Here is a 21,553-nt window from a genome sequence, read left to right on the forward strand (position 1 = left end):
ATTATCACGTAAATAAAACTCCATCTTTTCTTTTCTTTACTCATTTTACCATGTTCTATCAAACATTTAAAGGGATTCCACGGAAAAAGGCTTCTCCAAATCCTTTATAGTAGATTTTTATTATTAGAAATAAAGTCAAAAGAAAAATATATATATATCCAGTATGTAAGCGACAGCAAAAAGAACGAAAGGAATAAGGAAGGGGTTTTGGAGGTCGCCTTTCCTTTCCTTTTCTTTAACAAACAAACAATGTAAGAACGATTCGGCATCTTAAATGGGAATGTTAACCGAGAAAAGAAAAGAATCTATCTTTAATTTAATTGCAACTGTTGCATACCCCCAACATTTGTCTAAGGTGAGGGGTGTTACGTCCTGATCAGACTTCACGATTCTTTTCTTTTTATTAAATACCAGACCTAGTAAACACGGGACCAACAAAAAACTCTTAAAGAATATTATAACACCAGAGCTGTTTTTCTCACGAGACACCATGAGCTCGAACTTTCTCACAGAGAAAAATAGCAAGGGGGATAGATATTTGAAAATACCTTGGTTGGTCAGTGTGCCCCACGTCGTCAGAAAAATCATAAAAGTCAAAACTCGCGGTAACCGGAGTCTTTAGTCGACTCCAGATGTTTAAAGTAAGAAATAAAAACTGGCACCAGCTAGCCATATATTTGGATTCCGCCTACGGGAACCCTAGTAGATAGGGTTTTACCGAGTGACGATCGGGCAATGACCACAGTCGCACGCCTAGAAGGCATGACACCTGATACGGTGCACGTGTTCAGTAGGTCTGGGAAACCGAGATGCATTAATCGCACTCTCCACGCGACTCCAGGGCCACGCGACAGTCGTAAACTGTCAAATTTATTAGATCAGTGACCCAAGGTCTCGCGAACTTATATACCGATTCTCAACCCTCCAATCCGAAAGCCGGGAATCGGGGCAAGCACCTCTATAGACCACCCTTCGTTCCGTCGATCGGTCTAAAGACTACGCCCACCTAGATCTTAAGACACTGAGATGCACCCCACCTATACTAATTAACACCAACCGGGTTACGCCACCTTAAAAACCTACCCCCCTATCGCTTATGGACCCGAAACGACGCTATTCCTTATCCGTTAAGGCCCCTTTCTTCCTACCCCCATTCCAAGTAACTTAATTACCTAAACCTAATCCTATTAGCTAAAAATGACGCCACCCTCCCCCACATTAAAAATCTTCTCACAAGACTAATTCCTATTCGATCCCCGCTTCAAAAATCTAAGATTTTCCAAATGGATCCACCCCAAGGAAAAAGTATAAAAACCCGTGTTTTGGTGGCTCCAAACGTCAATTATACACAATTAGTCACTCAGTTCATCAAGCAAGTTTGCCAAGTCCTTAAGACAGTTTTTCAAGTAGTTCGGGCCGCGAAATAAAAAGGTTGGATACTTTGTCACGACCAAGTGGTGCATCTCAAGTAGAGGGTCCATCACCCTGACGACACCATCCCGCAGCAGGGTGCCCACACGTTTACAAAGGGTCCGACGCCTACACACCATCCCTCAACGGGGCGCCTGCTCAGAACCACCGAACATATTCAACCCGATCCGAAACTATCCTGCAACGAGTAAGTCAGTTCATTCCTCTTTATTTTATTATTTCTTCTGTCCTCCCTCCGGAAAAATGAAACACTCACACACACACACACACACACACACTATTGTAAAGAATACACAAATAAAATTATTAATACATGCGATCAAGAATTAAGTTTTTGTATCCTAATTATAAATTCAATCAAATTAAAATGTTGTCTTTAGTAAATTAAACTTTCGTTCTTTTTCATTTAACCACACCCTCCTCGTTCGTCATCCCCTCACACCTTTCCTCTCAAATTGCGCACAAAGGTTCCGTCCCGGGTAATAGGGATTCAATTCCTTGACCCAAAAAGGGAACCACGAGCGGTTGACTTGTTGACGGAGTAAAAACGACTCTTCCAGTCGCTGACCCGTCGCAAGTCCTAAACGTGCCGCTCGGCTCGAGCGGTCAGGCCCGTTTACGTCGATCGCCGAGCCCAACGAAAAAATTCTACATCTATCAGGACGTAACAGAATATTATAATCATCTTTGTAGTATTTATAATATTAATGTTAATGAAATTAAAAAACTTACATTAGAAATCAACAAATAAATCATTTATACTATATATTTTATAAGAATATTTTAAATTGTAAAAAGCCAATAGAAAATAGATATACTGTATTTAAAACTTTAAGCTCATAAAAATATGTTGAGCATTTGAAAAAAAAACTTAGGTTTGTTAAAACATGAATTGAATGAAAGTAACCATACATAGGATATTCGTCTAATTATTCGGACAAATATCTCATAACTGATTGAAGTAACAAAAATAAAAAAAATATGGTTGTTAGTCCCCAATAAAATGTACATCAAATTTTTTTTAACTTATGACCTTTTTGAGTTTTAAAGGTCACCATTGTTTTTTTAAGTTGAATCATCATAATTTTCTTGTATAAATCGATTTCTCATCACATTCTGTATAAAAAGTTATAAGGGTATAATAGAAAAAAAAAAAATAGTTTACAAGATATTTTATATCTTAGTTTGATCTATTTTGTCATAAAATACAAAATAACTAAAAAAACCATTTAATTTTCGAGAAGCTTAATACTTTTATGCACTAAATAATGAGACAAATCAATTGGTGCAAAAAATACAGTTGCTTTAAAAAAAATATGTAATTTGCAACATGCAGTTGCATACTTTTTTTAAAAACAACTGTTTTTTTTACACAATTAATTGATTCCTCATTATTCTGTGCATAAAGATATTAAGATAAGATTACCGAAAATTAAATATTTTTCGAGATATTTTATATTTTATAAAAAATATGTCAAACTAAGATATAAAATATCTCGTAAATTATTTATTTTTTGTTCATTACATCCGGATCCTTATAATTTTTTACACAGAATGTGATAAATGGATTTATATAAAAAAAATTGGTGGTTTAATTTAAAAAAACAATGAGACCTTTACGCACGCACGCACGCACGCACGCACGCATAAACAATATAATAAGAGAAGTAAGAGTTATTTCTTTATAAGATATTAATAGGGCATACATTGTGGGACAAAGAAAAGCATTAAATAATAGCAGAGATGTAAAATTTAGATACATTTAAAAAAGCTTAAAAACTTGTTAAAAAAAAGTAGAATAAATAAATCTCTTTTAAGAAATTGAAGATGAAGGTAATGAATAGGAAGATGCAGAAAAAACAACAGAAATTAAAAAAGAAAAACCAGTCCAAGAAAATTGGGGAACAAATTTAAAAAGATCTAAAAAAATATGTAATAAACCAGATTGACATATAGATTGTATACTTATACAATATTACTATAATCTTTAACTTACAAAAAGAAAAATGGATTCAAGTAATCAAAGAAAAAAAAATCTCCAAAAAAAAATATTTAGAGTACATATAAAATTAAAGATATTAATGAATTAAAAGAAGAAAAAAATCATTACACAAGTGGATTTTCAGGATTAAAAATGAATGATAGGAAATGCAAGGGAGATACTTGTAGTAAAAAGTTAAACAACGTAAATAGATCACTAAAAGATTTTTAATCCTGATTGAAACGAGGAGTCAACCACTGTAGCAATCATTGTACATTTCTTTATAAATATATTGCGGCAGTATAGTAATAATTGTAATAAAACAGGCAATACGAGAAATATGAGCAATAAAATGTTATATTGCCAAAAATGGCAATTACTGTACATTTTTTAAATGTACAGTAATATATATATAAGCATATAGACAATCACAATGCAATAGCATTAAAAATAGAATGCTAGTCAAACGTCTAAAATAGATATTAAATTCAGATTCATATATGAATTTATTAAAAATAAAGTAATAAAACTAAAATATTGTTCAAGAAATGTTAGCAGATATTTTAATTAATCCATTAAATTCTGCAAAATTTGTTAAATTAAAAAAAAATTATTATGCAAATAACACAAAATTAAGAAAGAGTGTTAAAATAAGAATCAAGTAAAAGTAATTTTGTCCAAATTTTATAAACAAAGTAGTGCGCGCGCGTGCACACACACACATACACACACACACACACACACACACACACACACACACACACACACACACATGTATATATATAATGTTCTGAAAAATATACTAAAACTTGAAAAATACTTTCTGCAGACACTATCAAATATTTCTTTCAATGGTAAAGATGTATCCCGACAAAGTTGCAGCATTTCTTGTTTCATGATAGAATGCCTTACTTTCCATTTTATTGGAACATGAGTATGATCTTGAACTAAATGTATTTTGCCATCCTTATCAACTTTAAGGGTACCAAAACAATTCGAAGATCGACGAGTATTACATCTCAGAATATTTGGATTACGAGAATCCTTGTTATAAGTATAATCATCATAAACGTAAATTATTGTACCAGATTTCCTCCCATTTATTTCCTCCATCTAAAAAATAATTAAAAAACGTTAAAATTAATAATATAATTTAAAAAAGTAGAATTAGAAATTGCTGGATAATAATGTTATATTGAAATTACTAACAGTTTTGCTATACATAAGCATTTCTCACAAGTTCTTAGAATGTCACAGAATTCATTTATGGCATACATATCTGTACTACTATTAATAAATATTTCCTTGAATGCACTCATAGATATAAACAATACTTCACTCACACTATATACAGATGCTTAGAAAACTAAGCATTAAAAACTTCAACTAAATTTTTTAATTTCTTATGTTAACTTAGATTGTTTAGTTTAATTGTTTGAATACTTCTGTTAATATTATTAGAAACATCATTTTGCTAATATACTTTAATTTTTTTTACTAATTTCAAATGTTGCTTCTCAATTTATATTAATTTAACAATTTTATTAAAATTTATATAAATACAAATTTTTCTATTTTACTTTATCAGCACATCAGTCATAATAGAATAAATTTATTAAACAATTATGAAAAAAATCAATCAATTTATATAATTGTATTTTCACGAAAGTTTTTCTATCAATATTATATTATATTTACAATATCTCTCTTCTTTTCAGCAACCCAGATGCAGCACAATATTTGAGTTTTGCAGCTATAAGATGCAGTATGCATCGTGAACAAACAAAAAGTCAGCCATCCGTACCTAATACATTGGCATCATTATATGACATTTTATAAAATTCTGATATCATACAAAATATCTATAAAGAAAACGTAATTACAAGTGATGGAAAAAGTGCAATAATTTTATCAACCAATTATTTATTACAAGCATTATCTTCTGCTACTGAAATCTACGTCGATGGAACTTTTTCTGTAAGTATATGACTATCTTTTTCTGTAATAAAGAAATTTTATATAAATTTTTATAAGTGTTATAAAATTATATAAGTGTATATAAGTTTTATAAGTGTTTATAAAATCGTGACAGTAACCAAGTTATTATAACATATAGAGTAATATAGAGTCTAATTACCTTTTATTTACTATTTAATTTTATTTAATAATTAACTTTTATTTTGCATATTTTGCCTAAGGTTCTCCCATGTAAACCTCATATTGCGCAGCTTTACTCTGTACATATGCGATATATGTGGATACGGTAAGATACTAAAATTAAAATTAAAATTTTAATTATTTAATTTTTCCAAGTATCAGGAATAGATGACAAAAATAAGTAACATGACTTTTTCAGGGTATTGCAACATTATTTATATTATGTGATGTACGTACAATAACTATGTATGACGCTTTATGGGATAAAATTACACAACTGATACCACAACTTGAACAAAATATCAAGTTTATCATGAGCGACTTTGAAATGGCTGTAGTAAAATCGTTGAACAAAAAGTTTCCTAGAGCTAAGTTAACTGGATGTTGGTTCCATTTCAATCAGGTATATATAGATTTTTATATATAATCATTAGTAGTATATAAAACACATAAATGTCTCTCTCTCTTTGTCTGTGTGTGCATACGTACGTGCGTGCGTATATGCACGCAGTAAATATAATATATTATTAATAAATTTAAAGTGTTTATAAATATATATATATGCTATTAATAAATAATTATATAAAGAAAATTTTAAAAATTAATCTTTAAAAAAGGGGCAGATTTTTTCATAACTTTCACAGAGTTTAGAACATATAAAATTTCCATAAAACAATCAATATTTTTGTAAATATTGATAAAATTATTGCATATTTTAAGTAATAAATACAAAGATATTTTAAAAATACTGTTATAAAATATTAAAAAAATATATTTCAAAGTTTAAAGATACGAAGCTCTAAAAAAATTTTTGAGAATTTTTTCATGTAAAAACATTTTTTTAATTTATTTTATTTATGAATACATCTGATAATATTGTTTTTTATGGTATGTTACAAAGCAAGACTGTGTATACTGTGCATTTTTAATTTTTTTTTACTATCTTGCAAGCAATTAATAGATAAAAACGTATTATACGTGCACTGCTGACTTAAAACATGTTTTCCGCATGGGTTTTTCGAAATTCCTTTGGGTATCTGAATAACAAGAAAATGAGTAGGCTATCACAATGCTACAATAATATTAAGAACAATGTAAGATCAGCTTTATATACAGTATATTTATCGCATTTAATAGAGTTAACAATTGAATGAGAGATCGATAATCAATAATTGTTATTTTTGATTGGCGTATATTATTAAAACGCGAGCTGTTTTATTAGATTTCTCACATATTCAAAATATGTGAGAAATCTAATAAAACAGCTCGCGTTTACGCAATTTTTACACGGTACATTATTTTCAGTCCATATTATGCTCTTGTCAATATATGTGCCTGAAATGTTCTAGTCGTAATACCGCTTTTCTTATAACTACCGTGCTCGCCTTGTATGTGATTAATGCAGTACATATATGTGTTCGATTTTCGCGATTTTTCCGTGGTACATAATTTTTAATCTATCCTACGTTCGTGTCATTATGTGCCTGAATTGCTGTCGTCGTAATACCGCTTTTGTCGTAACCATCGTGGTCATGTTGTCCAAGTAACAATTAGAAGAATATCAAATATATCAAAATATTTCTGCGAGAAGAGTATAGTTCTTATCCAAACATATTTTTGTCTTGTTTGATTGTTCGATTATCAAAGTAAGTAATGTATGGGTAGTATAAAAAATTTTATATTTGATAAATTTTATTTGTGATTGAAGTATAATATATATATTTATATGTTATGTGAAAAATTTAATAATAGAACAGCCCAATAGCAATAATCGCTTATTCAACTGTTAAATTCGCTGAATGCGGCCAATAATACTATTGAAAAATGAATGTCGGCCTAGGCACGTGATAAATGCGTGCACACGCTGTGACGTGACGCTTTTCGAGCGCCGTCACAAGGGCGATAGCCCGGCCGAGGGAGCAAAGAGTCCTGGTGTTGCTTTTCGCGTGGAGAGAGCAACCCGCGAGACCCCACAATTTGTACGCGTTGTTTGTATTGTCATTCCCGTTTTATGTCATTAATATCGTTTTTAAAGTGTAAGGCGAGACCCCGTGCGGGCGGCGTTGCGTGTTTTGTGCCTCAGGGCGAAGATGCAGCATCGCCAGGAAGACCGGACGCCGAGGGATCATCGACGGGTGTCACGCGTCAGTGACCCCACGGCATAAGGTCAGGTACCGCGATCCCGTCGCCTCCGCCATCCAAGCCCTATCTAACTCCGCTTTGGTTTCAGCCACAGAGTCTAAGAAACGCAGAAACACGCAGCAGCGGACCTCGCCCGGCTGCAGACGGCTCCGGGGACCCCGAAGATGCTGCACCCGGAAGAACCGGAGTATGGCCCGGCCAGCCTAACCAGTCTCTTCCGGGAACATCGACTCATCGACACGTTAACGGCCGAAAGATTTGAGGAAACCACAGAGAGCGGAGGGGGGGCGCCCTGGATGAACTGTGGGCGGTTCTCAGGGGCCCCCCTTTTCGGAAAATCGGCAGGATGCGCAGGAAGGCGACGCGGACTTGGAGAGGACCTACGTGCAGAGCCGAGAAGAGCCACTGTTCGGTGTGCCGCAAGTGCGTGAGGACGACACCCGGGACTCAGCCCGACGACACCGAAGACGCCGAAGACGTCCACTCGTTGTAAGCCGCCTCTCGGGTAGCCGTAGAGTTCCGTCCGGTTATGGCTGGTAGCGTGAGTTATGTCTGTATTTTGTGTCTCTCACACAATTAACCATAGTTTTGATACCGTGAGCGCTCAATTACGTTCAATTACCGCATGTCCAGCCGGCTCCGGATAGCGCGTAAAAAGTCTCTCCGACTTGCGGGAATTAAGTGCCGACAGTCTCTTCTCGTTACCGTTTCGTTTGTCGTTCGTCTTGTTACCGTACCGTTCTACCGTTACCGTTCTTTCGAAGATACCGATTGCTACCGTCGTTCCGTTACCGTTTCTTTTGAAAGTACCAATTATTACCGTCTTTTGGTCGCGTTAGCACCGTACCGTGGGTGAATGTTCGCGGGCGGATTTTGATTCGGAAACGTTCTCCGCGAGACTGCTGTTACCGCAAAGTTAGCGTCTCGGCGAGAAGCGTGAGAGCCCGCGAAAAATAGCCGACCCGCGACATATCCTTTCTGGCCATTAGGCTACCGTCGTTTAAAGTCTATTTATTTGGCCTTCACCGGCCGTATCGGATGATCAAAATATAAGTCCTTCGTTGGCTGTATATAGTCGGATCAGCGGCGAATTATCGTAATCACGTTCCCGAGATTTGATGTAGGCATCGAACTCGATTCTCGTTACCGAATTTATAGGGCGAAGGGCCCTACCATCGTATCAACCTATTTCCGCCGTATCGGCTCCGGCCGAATAGTTTAAGCATCTTTACCCTTGTAAACTAAATCACTGAAATACATCATTGTTAACTGTTAATTATTGAGTTATCCTTGCGTTAGCCTCTCACTCCAAATATCTAACGTTAAGTAAAAGAACTGCGCCCCTCTGCCATATACTGAGCGGGGAGCGGCCGAGCAATTTTGTGAACTGTTAAAGTTACCGATACCGCGGTGCGATTATTCGCACCTGGCGCCCATTTCCGGTTACCGATATCGCGTGAGTTACCTTGCTCCCGAATTTTGTGGAGTACCGCGAGTTACCGAATCGTGCAGTTATTGCCGATTTCGCGAGTTACCTTGCTCCCGACGAGCGTGGAGTACCGCGAGTTACCGAATAGTGCAGTTATTGCCAATTTCGCGAGTTACCTTGCTCCCGACGAGCGTGGAGTACCGCGAGTTACCGAATCGAGCATCTGCTTCCGATACCGTAAGTTACCGAATCGAGCATTTATTGCCGATACCGCGAGCTACCGATTTCCATTGGGCGTGCTCCCTCGGATCTGGCGTGATTCCGAGGCCAGTTCACGTCGCAACGCATACACGTTTCCCGCGCTTTTTCTCGCGATGTGCTTAGTTTTCTATCTATGCTCTTGTCGTTACGTGTCTGATGTGCTTCTAACATATTATCACTTTTGTTGTCATCATTCTCGTGTTTTATCCGACAAATACAGCGTATGCGTGCATTTTCCTCGCGATTTTTACGTGATACATAACTTTTATTCTTAATCATGCTCGATATATATGCCTGAAATGCTTTTTTGTCGTAATATCGCTTTTGTTGTAGCTATTGTGCTCATATTACCCATATTATTCAAATTGAAAATTAAAAAGTATTGTTAGTATTGTTTATCTTTTCTCGGAGTTCTTCAATGCAGACAGAATGTATCACACGTGACAAATATTATGTTTCTGCATTGATCAAAATCGTAGTAAATGTGAAAAATTGCATTGCTTTAATTAAATTACATTTTTTATTTTAGACTGTACTGCGTAAATGGCGCAAACTACGTCTTTCAAATGTTCCAAAAAAGATACTCTCAATGACTATGGCATTGCCTTTATTACCACCAGATATGTTTCAAGAAGCTTTATTAATAATACAAACCAAAGCTGATGAACTTTCTAATGAACATCCAGATATTTTACAATTTATGTCATATCTAAGACTTACTTGGTCTAACATGGCATTAAAAATTAGTACCTATCGTTGTCCTGTGCGGACTAATAATATAGTAGAAAGTTTTCATAACATTGCGGCACAAAAATTGGGAACAAGGAATATTAATGTTTGGACATTTCTAGGTAATTTTTATGTCAAAGTATTTTATATCAAGTATGAAATTCTATAATGTGTACGCGACTATTATATATTTTTGAAATAACGCATATTTATGAAATGCGTATATTGTATGAAATGATAAAAATGTATAAAAAAAAGTTACATGTATCATTTTACATTGTATATATATACACATATATAGATTGATTATACATTGTTGCAAGCGGAGTTAATAATTTACTTTAATAAGATAGATAAAAGTTCGATTCTTTTCTCCGATAATAAGTGCTAAACACGTTACACTTTTTTCTATTTGTCTACAGAGTGGTTCTACAGTGCATTGAAAATTTCGGTTTTTATCGCGAAGAATGACAACTTAAGGGGGGAGCCTCGTGTAACCGGTTAAAAAAATTGAAAAATTTTTTTTTGCTTTAATCAATAGCAATCCATGTAGAAAATATATTCCCAAAGTTACAAAACAAAATTCGAAGTTTTAAGGAGTCCACAGCCTATTTCTTGCGCGCAGATATACAAGCGCGCGGCGGGGCGCTTGGTCAACGGTACCATAAGATATAAGATTATAGAATTTGTAACTGTTTTTGGCGCGTTTTCGGAAGTACTTATTTAAGAGTGCAATTTGGAGAGTGCAAGCAAAGTGTGAAATTCGAAGAAGCAGGAAATCGGAGCCTCAGTTTTAAACTTGTTGTTACACTTTTCTTTTTTACTTTTCAATACCGAAAACTTTAAACGCGTTTTTCTCGAAACCAGTTATAGGCGTATAGCCTAATAGATTGTGTTCGACTTGGTTGAAATTATGAAACCAATTTCTTAGAAAAATATAATTTATTTTTCCTCGTCAGAGAAATAGAGTAAATGTACAAGTTTTGTTTGATTTAATTGATTGCGCCAGAGGCGCTTTCTCGGCAAAAGTGTAAGGCCGAGAGTCAAAAGAAAAATTGACGGGCGCGGTAAGAAATTACCGGCCGCGTCTTAGTGTGTTGAACGGGTCCTAAAAAGGACGGTTCAATTGCTCGTTGCAGCCCCTTTCCCGGCGTCGGTGGAACTCCGTTCGGGAAATGGTCTTCCGTCTGACAACTGCTCTCTGAGCAGGCTCTGAGCGGTGAAGTCTGTACTGCCACGGAACGAGTCTCTGGTGTGCTGGTAACTGCAACCGGCTCTCGGAATTACGGATTGCTCCGTGTACCGAGGAGAGAGAGGTCTCCGAATTCGGATGTCGCCTTGTGTAAGAGTGTCCCTTGGTGGTCGAGTCAACCGGACGCAGAACTCTAGTGGAATCAATTTCTAAACTAGAGACTGAGGAGGTGACGGCGAAAGTGGAGTATCCGCGGGCCGCTTGGTTGAAATGTGCGGCCGATGCTGGGACTCTGTTTTCTTTTTACGCGCCTTGCGAGGCAGCGTGAGGAAAACTGCGAGACTATGTGTCTCTGGTTAGATTCTGCCGAGGCCGAGTACGACTCAGTTCAAGGGCCCTGGAGAGAGCTCGCCTTGAAGCGAGTGAGTGAGGAAAGATCTGCGGAGCAGCTCTTTTATATCCCTTCGATCGAAGCTTGATCGCGAGAAAGCTCTTCACCGCCTGCGCAACCTGGCGGTGTCTCCGCAAGCTCATAATCGTAGACGGCCTGCGGCACGTAGCGGCGCCGCGGCGTATTATACCGCGTCAGTGCAGCGGTGTGGCGGTGAGCCGCCACACCAGTTTTTAGTAATTGGCGGGAAAGATTACTCAAAAACTATTCGATCAATCGAGTTGTCCCTGTGTATACATGTAGTTTAATAATATAAATTGTCGATGAACCTATAAAATTAGTAAAATAATTAATTTAAACAATTTTTATTGCATAAATAAGGTGACATTTTGTGGGTCAAAATCGCAATTTTTTTTTAAAGTGTTGCCATTTTTTCAATTTTCAACTTTTTACTTATTTTTTAGGTTCATCGACTAGATAATTTCATAGAAAAGAAAAACTTTTTTTTTTTTGTTTTAAACGAGTGCAAAAGACGCTACAACTCCCGCCAATTCACAACTCCAGTGATGAGGCTGCGTCAACATTTGTTTATACCCGAGTCGAAATTTTTAGCCTAGATTAAACCTACAAGTTTTGTCGAATTTGGAGAACCAATGTAAGCTTTAATTCATATATATAGATATAACATTACATTGGCTATTGCCCTCCTTTGATACTAAAAATTGTTACTTATTGTCGTTTTTTCCATGTGGAAGCTCAAAAGAGTACCTGCTGAGAACCTCTAAAAAGGCTCCAGGTTCTATAAATATGTATTTCTAGAAAATAAATATTCAAAATTACTTAATAATCTATTATCTCATATACTCTACTTGCATTTAATGTATGGATCTTGATTTCAATAAACAATATATTAATTATTATAATTTGCTTAACTGTAAATAGGCTACTATAAGCAAATATTATATAAATAATATTTACTTATATGTTACACATCTATCTGCAGTTAAGTAAATTACATAATTAATGTATTGCGCTTATTGAAATTAAGATATGCATTAAATACAAATAAAGTAAATGTGGTAATAGAATATTAAATAATTTTGAATTATAGGTCAAATATGTAATAAAATATTAAATAAAATTTTGAATTTCAATTGTTTTTTATTTATTCAAATAAATTTTTAGTTATTTATAATACTAAATATAATACTGAGTTGCACTTAATTTTTTAAAATATTTTTTTTTAATATTCTTAAATAAAAATATATATTAACTAAATAGACACTAAATAAAAATATATATATTTCAAAATAAACAAACTTCAAATTACCCAGAAATTATATCGCAAATAAAATAAAAGTCTAAATCTAAAAAAAACAATAAATGACATAAAAGAAAATAAATTTTATATCATCTAGCTTTTACAATTAAAATTAAAAAATATTAAAAAACGATTTAGCTTTCGAAAAAAATTTAGCTTAAAAAAATATTACTAGAGATGTAGTTTATTAAAAAAATAATATGAAATATGTAGCTTCTCAAGTTATCCGTAATTTCCGTAATATGTGTAAATTTTTCCATCACGGATGTTCCACAGTTATCGCAAATCAATTTCTGAAAAGAAACAAATATGTGTAAGTGTAAAATATTAAATTAATAATTAGCTTTTGTAACTTTATTATTTGAATGTATAATTTATAATAAAAAAGATGTTAATATAGAATAAAAGATTATCTTATTGTTTAAAGATTGATATATATATTTTTCAATTATATATACTTTTTACTTTCTTCGGTGCGCGCTTTTCATTTTTTTCTTTTTTTGTTCTATATTTACGCTTATTCGACGCACACTTATTTATGCACTGTATGTATGCTTTCCGAGTAATCGGTCTTTCAGCTTTTTCAGTTGCCCATTCTATAAAAAAAAAAAAATACTACTATTGTAATAAATTATAAACGTAAAAAAATAAATAATGACTTATAATTAAAATTACGTACTAAATAAAGCTTTAAAAAGTACAGCATTAATTGCTGGTCGAGCTCCTCTTCTTCCAGTAGCAGAATAATTGGTGATGCTTTCATCATACACTTCTAGAAGAGTTTCTCGCACAAGCTTCTTCCAATCGCAGTTCTCATTTTCCGTTGTCGATTTTAATTCGATGTAAGCAATTTTCTCTCGAGATAAATAAAAGCCACTATTGGGTGATATCTCCACCTGTAATAGTTATTAATTACTAAAAATCAGTTAATCAGTTAAGTAAAATATGTGATGTTTTAAAAATATATGTTAGCAATTTTTTTACGTTGTCTCCAGGTTTCAGCATATGCGCCGGAATCTATACAAAAGAAAAAAAGATAAATAATATAAAATAAAAAAATTAAATATATTAAACTCTTTTAAAGTTTCTTACTTCAAAAATTTCTTCATTATTTCGATCGGCTTTTGCTTCTGCTTCGTACGAATGTTTAATTGCTACAAGAAGAAATTGCAGAAATTCAATGTCTCGTTTGGTAACTAAAACATAAATAAAAGAATATTATAATCAACATAATCTTAAATAAAAAAGTAATATAATTATAAAATTACGTTGTTAGAAAATTACTTTTAAATGGTATTAATCTTGCAAATGATCGTGCTGCATTTAAATTTTGCTCACTATATTGAGATTCATCCGAAAAATCCAATGTTGAATCTTCGCTATTATTCTGCATATTCTCTGAATATTCTTTGGTAGATGTGGATTCTGAACTACTCTCTTTATTTTTTCGCAATCTTTTTTCAGAGATAAATTTTGTTTTTGCTACGTTCTATAATATAAAGTGTTCTATTAGCTAGAAAATTGTGCGTAAAGCCAGGGGCACACGACACGTTTTTGCTTACTGGATTGCTTGCGAATTAGTAAATTACTAAAAATGTGATATGCTGTATGGTGCATTTTTAGCATTTCACTAGCTTGCAATCACTCCAGTAAGTAAAAACGTACCGTGTGCCGCTGGCTTAAGATACTGTAATATAATTATATGTAAGATACTGTAACAATTATTGCGTAAGTTGTCATCGTATTAATTGTAAGTTAATACTAGTTGTTATTACCTTTACTGTATTTTCATAGGATTGTATCTTTGTAGGATTTACACATCTTTCCGAATTATTATTAGACTTTTCATACTTGCTGCTTTTTACACATGATTGAGATGAAACACTCCCTATTTCCATCAAAGTGTAATCTGACTGCTCAAAGGGTATATTATTTTGAGACACTTCTCTAATCGGATAATTTTCACAAAAATACGAATCTGTGCTACTGTATAATTGGCTCGAAGAATTAGCATCCGGTTTCTTCCACTCTGACTGAGAATTCCATGTATCAGTAAAATTTTGAGAAGGTTTCTGAAAAATGATCAAATAAAATAGATATTTAATTCTTCAGATTATGGATTTTAATTACATAATAGTTTATTTTTTACTATGGAATAATAAAATTTATAACATTTTTGAGACATACATGAAAGTTTTCAGTAACTCCTTGATTGTCTGGCTTGTCTCTTCCATAAGTTTTCTCTTCTAAAATATTCGAAGAAGTTGGAAGGAGATATGACTGACTTTCGTTAATTGCTTGCTTAGGATGATCTCGTATATTTTCTGAATGAAGTCGAACTTCGTTGAGCTTTTCTACTTTGTCAGGTTTTATCCAAAAATTCTCTTTATCAAAGATTGGGCGATCTTTTTTTATTTTTTCTTCCATTTGTCTTTTATTTGATTTTTTTATGCATTTGCATATTTTTTCTTGTTATGTAAGCACTTGTCTTTCTTCCAATATTTCCGTTGAGAAAATTTTATTTGAGGGATCATTTATTATCCCGCAAGCATTGACAATAATATTTTCCAGTTCATCACGATTTTCTGAGAAAAACATTAATGAATAAAATTAATATTATTGTCAAAAAGATATAATACATGAGACGTATAAATCATTAAAAAATGTTTAAATTAATAACATTTTTATTTATTCTGTTAAGATATCGTTCTTTTTATGCCAAAATCATGAATTTGCAAAATTTCTTCAATCTCGTTTTTTTTGTAAAATTTATTTTGTTATTTAATTTTGTATTGTCTGTAGAATTTTAGAGTCTAGGATACCATGGAAAAACTTAAAATATTCTAAAGTATTCTGAAGCTCTATAAATTCAAGTAGTACAAAATAAATTTCACAAAGAAAAACAAGATTGAAAAAAAGCTGCACATTCATAGTTTTGGAATAAAAGGGACAATAACAAAATAGAGATTTTTTTATTCTTTTAAAAATAATAAGGCTACAATAAGTGTAATAAGCTTTAAGTTATAAGAAATTGACCAATCACAATTGATTATTTTTCTATGATTTATCTCTGAGTGATCAATTTTTTATGATTTAGGAGTCGGTTATTCCAACATCGGGTAACTTTAATTTTATTAGTAATTATATCTTTGTCTCTTTCAGATAAATTCTGAAAAAAGAGATAAAGATATAGTTACCAACGAGATTAAAGTTAGCTGACATTGGAAAAAAATCTATTGTAGACTCGGCCTATATAATAGCCTAAAGAGAGACAAAAGCAATATAAAAAATTTACTAATCGAATGACAAAAATATATGACGGTTTCTATAATAACTTTCCTAACAAAAGATCAAACAATCTTAATGACGGGAATTTCCCAGTCGAAAATGCATGTTTCTGATCAGAATTATAAAACAATTTTATTAGTTTCCAAGATATAATGGGAGATATCATTGCTATCTTTACAGGCTCTATTACTATTATTTTATAAAACACATATATGTACTTACCACTTATGGCGAGAACTTTAGCACGCATTTTGGTTGTTTTTCCTTTGTTATCACGCCATTTCACAGATGCAACACAATTAACTTCTCTGTTATTTCGCGGCAATACTAATAAATCGATCACATCTTTGTAGGCACTGTCTAACCACCATATAAGGGCGTATTTCTTTGGTTTCGGCATCACGTTTCGTCGAAAGTTTTACAAAAGTACAAACTGTTATAACTGATACGACGGTTATGATCTGATATGATTATTTTATGTAGTCACGCCACAGCCCGAGCAACGAACGCACACATATATGAGAATGTATGTATATGACTGCGCAGAGTGCTTTGCGCAGCACACGACACTCTCGCTTATATGTGTGCATAGTTTCCTCAATCTGACTACGCTACGTTCAGTTATCAATAAATGCTGGTAGTCGCTCAATAGATGGTGTTAATCTTGTCATCTATCTTTGTCGATATTCTGTGATTAAGAAAGATATTGTCCTCTTAGATGGAAAATAACCTTATTCAGTAAGGAGATGGAAAATAACCTTATTCAGTAAGGATTATAGATAACAGCGCAAAAGAAACATTTAAAAAAAAGAGTATGTATTGTTTTAATATTACTTTTTATATTATTTTTTTATATGGTTGTAAGCTGATATTCCATTTTTATTATAAAATTATCTTATACTGTCTTAAAATGCTAATACGTCTTTTTGATTGTTTTAATCGGTACTTAAAACGGTTTTAAATAAAAGAATTGATTATTAGCTATGATCACTATTGATTGAATTTACGACCGAACTGTAGATAAAGCATAAAACGAATTCTTTGTTACATCAATTGTAGAAATGTCAAGAAAAGCTTTTAGCGACCTTGGTCAGAGAAGACGGCGTCAAATTTTTAGAAAAATTTTTAGACGTGCCGACGCAGGAAACGAACAACAGGATATGCAAATAGAAAGATCATTATCACCTTATCAACGGTACGTTTTTCATTTTAACTCAATGCAAAATTATCTCTGACAAAAAACAAAATTCTTATAAATATAAAAAATAAACATAATTGTAATGAAATTGAATTAAACAACAAATACATCAATTAAATTAGTTAAAAAAGCGGTTATTTTACAATATTCCACTATTATTTATCAAAACTTAGAATTTTTTGTTTTGTATGTTTTTCAATATTATAGAGAAATTCACGACACTGACACTGAGGAAGAAAATGCTTCCAATTATGCAGACGACGACGAATATTACAATATTACGACTGAAGAAGAACAAACAGAAACAGAAGAAGAGTATGAGAATATGGAAAATGAAATAGAAGAGTATGAAGAATTAGCGCAAAACAATAACGACGAATTTTATGATGATCAGGCACTTTATCTGGGTGCCCCCTTGACTATTTCTCATAGTATGCTTTCAATTTTAACGCTTCTTCTTCATCATAACATAAATATGTTATGTCTCTCAGATATCATAACAGTAATAAATTTGCATTGCTTGCCTGAACAATTAAAAAAAAATAGCTTACATAAATTTAGAAAATACTTCTCTCTTAAAGATACATATTTACAGAAACATTATTATTGTTCATTTTGCACTAGAGATCTGAAATCAATTGAAGATATTTGTCCTTCATGCCCTAGAAAGAACAATTCATATTTCGTCGAATTGTCATTTCTTGAACAATTACGAGAAATGTACAAAAGAAATGGGTTTTATAATCAATTGCAAAAGCGTTTTGAAAGGATAGCCAATTTACCTGATGTTATAACTGATGTGTATGATGGGTCTTTATACAGAAAATGGGTTGATAATGGATTTCTAAGGAATCCTGATAATATTTCTTTCAGTTGGTACACTGATGGAGTGCCTGTCTTCAAATCCTCAAAAATTAGTATGTGGCCTTTATACTTAACTATCAATGAATTGCCTTTTAATGAAAGAAAAAAGAGAAAAAACACATTACTCTTAGGCTTATGGTACGGAGATAAAAAACCCAATGCAAATAGTTTTATATATAAGTTCCGTGAAGCGTTGGAAGAAATTAGTAAAGGTATTGAAATTGAAGTAAAAAGATATAATAATATAGAGTTAAAAACTATAAGAGGTGTGCTGTTAATGGGAACTGCTGATCTACCAGCCAAAAGCGATTTTTTGAACTTTGTTCAATTTAATGGAGATTATGGTTGTCCCTCGTGTTATTGTAAAGGTGAAAATGTTTCGCTTATTCCAAAAGGTTCTGTGCATGTTTATCGTTATAAAAATGAATTAAAATTAAGATCTTTAAATGAATGTATTGAATATGCTAATAGAGCAAGTCTTGATAATCCTGTTATGGGGATAAAGGGACACACTGCTTTCTCAAAACTTATGCCAGATTTTATCGAAGGTGTTGGAATTGACAGAATACATTGCGTCGATAGCGGTGTTGTGAAAAAAATGTTATCACTATGGTTTGATGTAAAATATCGAGGCTTTCCTTTTTCTTTATATGCTGTCGTTGATGTCGTTAATAGTAGACTCATTGCAATCAAGCCGCCGAAATATGTGCATCGTATGCCGCGCTGTATACAAGATTTACTTCATTGGAAAGCGTCCAAATTGAAAACATGGTTTTTTCATTATTCTGTTCCAGTTCTTGAAGGAATTTTAAGACAAGATTATTTCAATCATTATCTTCTTTTAGTAGTAGCAATATCCATGCTAAATTCTGAAGAAATCAGTTTTTTTATGATAAATATTGCTCGAGATTTTTTAAATAAATTTGTCCGTGAATTCGAACATTTATATGGATTACAGTTTTGCTCAATTAATATCCATCAACTACGACACTTACCAGATAACGTTATAAAAATGGGGCCCTTGTGGGTTTTCTCCTGTTTTGAATACGAGAATTTGAATGGTCAGCTTTTAAAATTAGTGCATGGAACACGGCATATTGAAACACAAATATACAGAGCGACGGCTCATGAACAATTTATAAAAATGATTCGATTAATAGATGAAATGCCTATAGGTCCTGTCCATAAATTTTGCTTAAGCAAGAAACGACAAGTAAAAATTATAGAGCAGATATTTCCTAACTGTTATAGTGTTGGTGCATATAAGAAGTTACAAAGACTACCAAATATTATTACCACTGCAATGTGTAATTCAAGAATCCCTGAAACTGTCTCGTGGTGGCAGTATTTTAGATTATTAAAAAATAGCTACTTATATGTATCGCAAATGTATAAAACAGATTTGCAAACTGAATCTTCTATTATACAATATGTGAATAATGAAGATCAAACACATCATGCAGAAATTCAATGTTTTATCAAAACTATTCATCAAAATTGCAATGAACAATTCTGTCAATGTGAACACAGAGAAAGACATTATGCGATTGCACAACAAATTTCAACTGACGATGCATTCCTTGTTCGTGGTGATTATAATGTAGCCGACACTAATTTTTTTTTACACAAATGCCACAAAACAGATAACTTTACAGCTATTCCTATTGAAAAATTAAAATGTGTATGCGTATATATGAAAATCGATAATCAAATGTACATAGGAATACCTATTAACCAAAAAGAATTGGAATAAAATATTTTTTACTATTTATTTGTTATTATTTATTTTATATTATAACATTTATTATATTAATCTGAAATAATAGAAATTGAACTCAATTATAGATTGAATATTAATATTTTTATTGCTAGAAATTTCGATAAGATTTGGAGATTCAAAAGAGGTAGGAGTTGTAAGAACGAAAGTAGGAATTGTATATTTAACATCAATAAAAATAAGGGTTTTCTAGGACAACAAGATTAAAGAAAGGCCAAAAGAAGACATAACACTTTCAAGATAGAACTTGTAGGTCAAGGAACATTATTAGAGGCACAAATAACCATGTATGAGGTTTATAGTAGGTTTTAAATTTCGACTCGGGTAGTGGCTCTATAATCAATTATTTTTAAACAAAAAAAATTTTTTTTTACTTTTTAATATATGTTATAAAACACTAAAAAGTTTAAAAAAAATCCGTTGCATTGTTTCTTAAAAAAAAATTCCTAAAAATCACCTTTGTTTTAGCGATTCATACGAGGCTCCCCCCTTAATAATGGCTTTAATTGAAAAATACTTTGTATTGACTGACAATCAGGCGACAATTTGCATTGTAGGATCACCCTCAGAATAATAGTTTGTATATTTTGAAAGATATATAGATTATAGAAATTTCAGCTTTTTTCAGATTTATTTTAAATCAAAATATAGGTATAATTTATAATCAGATACAGACATTCAATTTCTGTAAATGTATGTTTCTTGCGTCAAAGATATATGAATGTTTTTATTCTTTTTTTTGTTAAATATAGTATGAAACTGTGATTTTATTTTATACTATTATACAGCCTTAACCAAATAAGGCAAAGTACCTGCTGACTTATTGTATGTATTTTATATATAATACCAGAGATTTGTTATATTACCTAAATATAAGTAGAGTTGAGAAGTTGATATCAATTAAATGTACCGGAATGTCTTTGCTATAATGGTACGTACAATTTATTTTATCCAATCGCATTGAACATTTAGCTACAAATTGATGGATAACGTCAAATTTTTTTATTTCTTTCCTGTTTATAACTATGAGTAAGAATGACTATGAGTTATATCTTTCAAAAGACGTATCATTATAGAAATGGCAGCATTTTATATTCTAAGAAAAATGTATCTTTCGCATATAACGTAATTAGAGATTCCAATTTGTGCAAAGCTATAAGATGCCAAAGATACTTTTATTTTTTTCTGTAATACTTTTACGAATATGTACTAAGTGCTGTGATAGTTTTATACTTCTAAGTAATATAGGTCATTTATATGAAGATACAGATTTAATTTCTGCAAATGTATGTTTCTTGAGCCAAAGATATTTCAATTCTTATTTTTCACTTTAAACTATTGTTTAAATAAATATTTAAAATATAGTGTGCCGCATTTTATATATTTAGTATC

At 32.5% G+C, this 21,553-nt stretch overlaps 1 protein-coding gene and 1 pseudogene across 5 annotated transcripts; one reads left to right on the top strand and one right to left on the bottom strand.

The window, feature by feature from the left end:
* Positions 1-12,854: 12,854 nt before the first annotated feature.
* LOC105679183 (uncharacterized) lies at positions 12,855-16,832 on the bottom strand. 5 transcript variants are annotated; one of them, XM_067350902.1, is made up of 9 exons: positions 16,545-16,827; positions 15,222-15,619; positions 14,810-15,106; positions 14,373-14,523; positions 14,127-14,188; positions 14,019-14,051; positions 13,714-13,930; positions 13,493-13,630; positions 12,855-13,327 (listed from the first exon to the last, which is right to left on the bottom strand). In XM_067350902.1, exons 2-9 carry the CDS (start codon positions 15,459-15,461, stop codon positions 13,311-13,313), a joined length of 1,155 nt encoding a protein of 384 aa, XP_067207003.1. In that variant the 5' UTR covers positions 15,462-15,619; positions 16,545-16,827; the 3' UTR covers positions 12,855-13,310. The 5 variants fall into 5 exon arrangements, with proteins under 5 accessions (XP_067207003.1, XP_012234502.1, XP_067207002.1 ...); XM_012379079.2 differs by having other exon boundaries at positions 14,127-14,230; XM_067350901.1 differs by having other exon boundaries at positions 14,319-14,523.
* Positions 16,833-16,999: 167 nt separating this feature from the next.
* LOC105679152 (uncharacterized) lies at positions 17,000-19,661 on the top strand (annotated as a pseudogene).
* Positions 19,662-21,553: the final 1,892 nt, after the last annotated feature.

This window comes from Linepithema humile, chromosome 3 (genome assembly GCF_040581485.1).
Source record: "Linepithema humile isolate Giens D197 chromosome 3, Lhum_UNIL_v1.0, whole genome shotgun sequence".
NCBI classification, from domain to species: Eukaryota; Metazoa; Arthropoda; class Insecta; order Hymenoptera; family Formicidae; genus Linepithema; species Linepithema humile.

Bases quoted from the DNA above. Each gene is read 5' to 3' on its own strand.
- LOC105679183 (XM_012379073.2), bottom strand. From the start codon at position 15,461: ATGGAAGAAAAAATAAAAAAAGATCGCCCAATCTTTGATAAAGAGAAT. The intron at 15,107-15,221 runs GTATGTCTCAAA...ATCATTTTTCAG, and splicing joins GAGTTACTGAAAACTTTCAT to AAACCTTCTCAAAATTTTAC. The intron at 13,931-14,018 runs GTAAAAAAATTG...TAACTATTACAG, and splicing joins TGCTGAAACCTGGAGACAAC to GTGGAGATATCACCCAATAG.